A 5129-nucleotide genomic window follows, 5' to 3' on the forward strand; every position below is an offset into this window, starting at 1 on the left:
AAGTGACACTAGGGAGCAGAGAAAAACCAGACTTCGGCAGTAGTGCTAAATTTCAGAGGTTTTGTTCACCCGAGATTCCAGGCGCAGGGATCGCTGGTAGCTGGCCAAGGAGCTTGGATGGCAGCCTACCCATTCCTCAGCTCCGCTCAGCTTGCTCCCTCCCCCTTGCCTTTCTTTTTTTAATTGCATAATATGCTAGAAAATGATCTGGATTTGGGACTTATTTTTAACCAGAAGAGGCTCGCTTCACCCAATCCGATTTTTGGATTTAGCCTCCAGCAAACGCTTTCTGACACTCTTTTCTTTTTGCATTTAAACACTGACTTCTTCCCCCTCTTCTACTTTGCAAAGGCTCTTTGCTTTTAAATGTTTGTCAGCCTTTCTTGGGGACATTTGCAAGTCTTTAGCTACTGCAGGACCAGTGCATGATGATCAAATTGGTGTTAGACCTGCCTGGTGCAATCATTTCGCAGGCGTGGATCCCATTGGGGGAACTGGGAATTGTACTCAAATAAGGAAGGCGAGTTTTGTCTCCTAGACGATAGCTAGGCAATAGCTGTATAATAAAGCTCATATGAGAGGAGTCAGGTTTGGGGTTAAAAATCTATTTATATGTCTGTTGCAACTTCTTTCTAGCTGGGTAGCTGGGGCTGGAAAGCATCTTCCTTTTTTCTTTTTTTTTTTCTTTTTTTTTTTTGTTTAAATGAGGCAGAGATCTTCATGCCATTTTATTAGCTTTTTTTTAAGTGAAGGGAAGGATGCCGGGATGAACAGGGGGCAGTTTGTGATTCTGCTAAAAGGGCAAGTGGGTTCGTGCTCCAACACCCCCCAGGAAAATGAGAGGAAAGCCAAACGTTTGCCCTAAGACGCAGAAGCAGGCTGAGCGTGGGGTGTTGCTCTGTAACCTAGGCTCCTGCAGATCCTAGCCCATCTCTGCAGGACTTTTCCTCTGCTGATTTGATGCAGCCCATGGGATGGGCAAGTAAAGAATAGCGATGGCTTCTGCTCCTTCTAGGTTAGATTTAGACATGGTAAAACACCTTGTCTGGTGAACTCAGTCCATGCAGGTAGTGGGGGAGAGAGTCAGAGGGAACCTGCCATCTCACAAGGGCTGAAAAAAGTGCCTGTCACAGGGACCGTGCTGTTTCACCCAGAGTATTTCAAGAAATCAAACCCTGACCCCTGGTATCATGGGTATTTCAAGAAATCAAACCCTGACTACTCACTGAAGATCGGTAGTGGTGTGGGGCAGAGGGTTGCTGACCCTAAAGCTCTCTGTTCAGACGTGTAACTTTAGGTTGTGCACAGCAATTCCTTCGTTCTTTTGCGTTTGGGGGGACCTTCATGTCACAAAAATAATGGTGGCAATGGGGCTGGGACTGTGCTGTGTAGAGGAGCGTTTCCAGGTGCTCTGAAACATCCTGGAAGAGACAGCACTGGGGATTGAACTGCCCTACTTACTCTGAGCTCAGAAATGATTTATGATGTGGGGCAAGTTTGGTACAATTCCCTTGGTTTCCTTCTTCAAAATCTGCCATCTGACCAAGAGGAAAGCACATGCATTTATGCTGATTTTTGTTCTTTAGAAAGCCCTATGGCATTCTTTTGTTCTCAAACAAAACCTGACATGGATGTAGTCCTGACTGAGGATGTTCGATGGGGGAGAAGTGAAGACCAATGGTGCATCTGGAGCAATGCATCCTTGCTCTGGTGCCAGAGCTATTCTGTCCATGGCTAGCAAGCTCCTGAAAGTCTTACCAGCAGAAGCAAAGGCTGCTGGCATCTCCTTAGCCAGGCAGAAGCTGAGGAAAGGATTTCAAACACCACTGTGTGAAAAGGCTTCCCGTACCCAGAAGAGCAGGGGGTGAGAGTCCGGCCCACCCCAGCCCTTGTGTCAGAGCTGCTATTGCTTCATGTGCAGGTGGGGACGCAGTGCATCCCCCCCCAGCGCAAGGGGGCAGGCAGGACTCCCTCTCCCACATGGATTCAGAGTGTGGGACCAGGGGTGCTCCTCAGGGCCTGGTTCCTGGAGGGGTGTGCCTCAACGCTTCAGCAGACACCAAACTCCTCCGAAGCTTTCCCAGACAGATGCCCCTGTCCTCAAACTGGGACCCAGGCACTGTCAGGATTGAAGGCCCTGGCTGCGGCAACAGAGCATAGCACAGAGAATGGTCTTGGGGATCAGACCAATTGACCTGATAGATCATCGACTTCATCTGTAATTTATGTAATTCTGAGTGTAAGAACTACATTTCCTGCTCTAGTAGTTTAGTCCTTATACGATCAATTAAATAAACCCGTGAGGTCAGATATGCATATATCCTGGTGTGCCAAAGGGTTGGATCTCCTGACTTCACTGGGAAGGTTTCTCTCAGTGTACAGTTGCTTGAGCCTCCCTCCCCTTCCCCGCCATGAACACACTTTTGAATAAAAAGGGAAATTCATTGTAAGAACCTCGGTGGATTATGTTTGTATTCCCAGACATAGTACTGTATCAGTCAGGAGGTTTAAAGGAACGTTCAATATAGTATCTGTAGCTTGTGCACCTATGAAGAGATATTTGGGGACCATAAGCTTAACATATGCAAGAGTGAAATTTGCTGGCAAATGCACAAGGGCTTGAGTTTTATAGATGCTGTTTGAATTCCTGCTTGGAATTTACCAGCGTAGCTGTGCTTAAACATGATTGATAGACTAGAACACTGCATTAAGGTGGCTTCTGCTTCCTCATCATGCTGCTGTGGGCCAAGAGAGAGTTGTTTATGTGGACAGATTTCCACTCGTGACTGAGGGGTAAGTGAGGAGGGGACAGGGTGACCAATCTGTCCGCACCATGTGTACAAGAGAGTAGGTGGACTGGGGTAGTGATTCGGGCAGGAAGAACAGGCTTCAAGCTTTGCTGGCTTCATCAGTCTCTTCTCTTTGCTTTCAGATATATGTTGGGGAAAGGAGGAAAGCGGAAGTTTGACGAGCATGAAGATGGGTTGGAAGGCAAAGTGGTTTCTCCTACTGACGGTCCCTCTAAGGTGTCTTACACCTTACAGCGTCAGACTATCTTCAACATTTCCCTTATGAAACTTTATAACCACAGGCCATTAACCGAGCCAAGCTTGCAAAAGACAGTTTTAATTAACAACATGTTGAGGCGAATCCAGGAAGAACTCAAACAAGAAGGCAGCTTGAGGCCCGTGTTCATGACTGCTTCGCAACCTGCTGACCCTCTCAGCGACAACTTCCGTGAGGCCCAGCCAGCGTTCAGCCATCTCGCCTCCCAGCCCCTTCTCCCCACTGACTTCGTAAGCACTACACCCCTGGAGTCTTGCCTCACCCCAGCCTCTTTGCTCGAGGATGACACTTTTTGCACTTCCCCGACTGTCCAGCACGATGGTCCGACAAAACCACCCCCTCCTGCTCTCCAACCAGTAAAGGACAGCTTCTCCTCAGCCTTGGATGAAATCGAGGAGCTTTGTCCAGCACCTACCTCCACAGAGGCAGTAGCAGCCGAAATAGCAGCCGATGACTCTAAAGACCACCCCAGCGAGTCCAGCATTCAAAAGCCCGAGGGCCTCCCGGAGAGCAGAACGGCCGAATCGAAACTCATGGACTCGCTACCTGGCAACTTTGAGATAACAACTTCCACAGGTTTCCTCACAGACTTGACCCTGGATGATATTCTGTTCGCTGACATTGATACGTCCATGTATGATTTTGACCCCTGCACGTCTGCCACGGGGGCTGCCTCAAAAATGGCTCCTGTCTCAGCAGATGAGCTCCTAAAAACTCTCGCTCCATACAGCAGTCAACCAGTAACTCCAAATCAGCCTTTCAAAATGGACCTCACAGAACTGGATCACATCATGGAGGTGCTCGTTGGGTCTTAAAATATAGAAATATAGCAAAAATTTTTTTTTAAGTACCAGTATATACACTTGGTAGTATTTCCATAGTCCCTCCCACAGCACTGTGCATGCGTCCTTGCTTGCCTTTTTTGAAAAGAAAAGGATCACACTAGTTTTTGCTTCAAGCAGAGTTGGAGTGCCTTCATCCATGTATGACCACTTCTAATGTATTTTTTTTAAAGTGGTTCCTCAAGGAAGACCGAATATCCTGGTATAGGAAGAATATGTATTGTAGACAATGTTATGTTACTAAAAAAAAAAAAGAAAAAAAATTGTAAAAGCTAAGCACAAGGATTATGTTGGGGAAAGCTGTAAATTGCATGTGCATATTTGTCTATTTTTTCTATAAGTTTTATTGCAAGAGGTAAAAAATTTTATTATTTAGATAATCTCAATACCATTTTAGCCCTGTATAGGTTGACTTAGCAATTCAGCCTTTTGGAGGCATTAACCTACTCCTCTTTAAGTGTTGCATTTACATGGCTGTTTAGAAACTGCTGCCCAAATTTATTTTATATTTTTGTACAGATTCTGCAGTTTATGATATTGTTTTTTCTAAAAACAAATGCTGTTTATACACACAAAAAAAATAGCTATTTTGATAGGATTTGCTCACATAGTTCCTGCATAATTCAGATGTACAAGAACCACTTGTACTTTTATACAGAGTTGTAATGTTTTATATGTGTATGGTGCAAAGAGAAAATTGGATCAAATAAGCCTGCAGTCGGTTTCCCTGAATGCAAACAAAAAAGTGCTTTAAGAAAGGGCTGGGAGCTGCTTCTGTAGGAGTTTCACAAGTGTTTGCTCCCTGCTGTACCCACTGCACACTACTGTGATTCCTAAAACTTAGAGCCATGTCCTTTTCCAACACGTATGTGAAGCAGTTGGCAGGAAACAGTTGCGGAACTTCACCCGAAGAGGTCCCGAGCGCCACCGCGGCTGCAGCCTCCCTGCCCCGGCGCCGGGCCGGTGCCCCCAGGCCCGCCCACATCCCCTTGCTGGGGCGTCCATGGCGCCTGACATAGAGCGCCTTAACACGGCAGCAGATCAGCATTTCCTCACCCGAAGCTCCTGGGAATGGTTTTGAGGGGGAGCGTGCCCGTTGCTCACTGAGAGCCAACCTGTCGCGGCAATCTTCCTGACCGACGGGCGTGCGTGTGGAGCGGGCAGAAGACTGGTGTTGACAGTGTCCACTCGCCCTTTCTTGGAGCATTTCTTCTTCCCTCT

At 46.9% G+C, this 5129-nt stretch overlaps 1 protein-coding gene across 1 annotated transcript; it reads left to right on the top strand.

Moving 5' to 3' along the window:
* The first annotated feature begins 2891 nt into the window (after positions 1 to 2891).
* Positions 2892 to 4736, top strand: SERTAD2 (SERTA domain containing 2). Its single transcript, XM_010294316.1, has one exon. It carries the CDS (start codon positions 2937 to 2939, stop codon positions 3879 to 3881), a length of 945 nt encoding a protein of 314 aa, XP_010292618.1. The 5' UTR covers positions 2892 to 2936; the 3' UTR covers positions 3882 to 4736.
* Positions 4737 to 5129: the final 393 nt, after the last annotated feature.

This window comes from Phaethon lepturus, unplaced genomic scaffold (assembly GCF_000687285.1).
Source record: "Phaethon lepturus isolate BGI_N335 unplaced genomic scaffold, ASM68728v1 scaffold4969, whole genome shotgun sequence".
Taxonomy (NCBI): Eukaryota; Metazoa; Chordata; class Aves; order Phaethontiformes; family Phaethontidae; genus Phaethon; species Phaethon lepturus.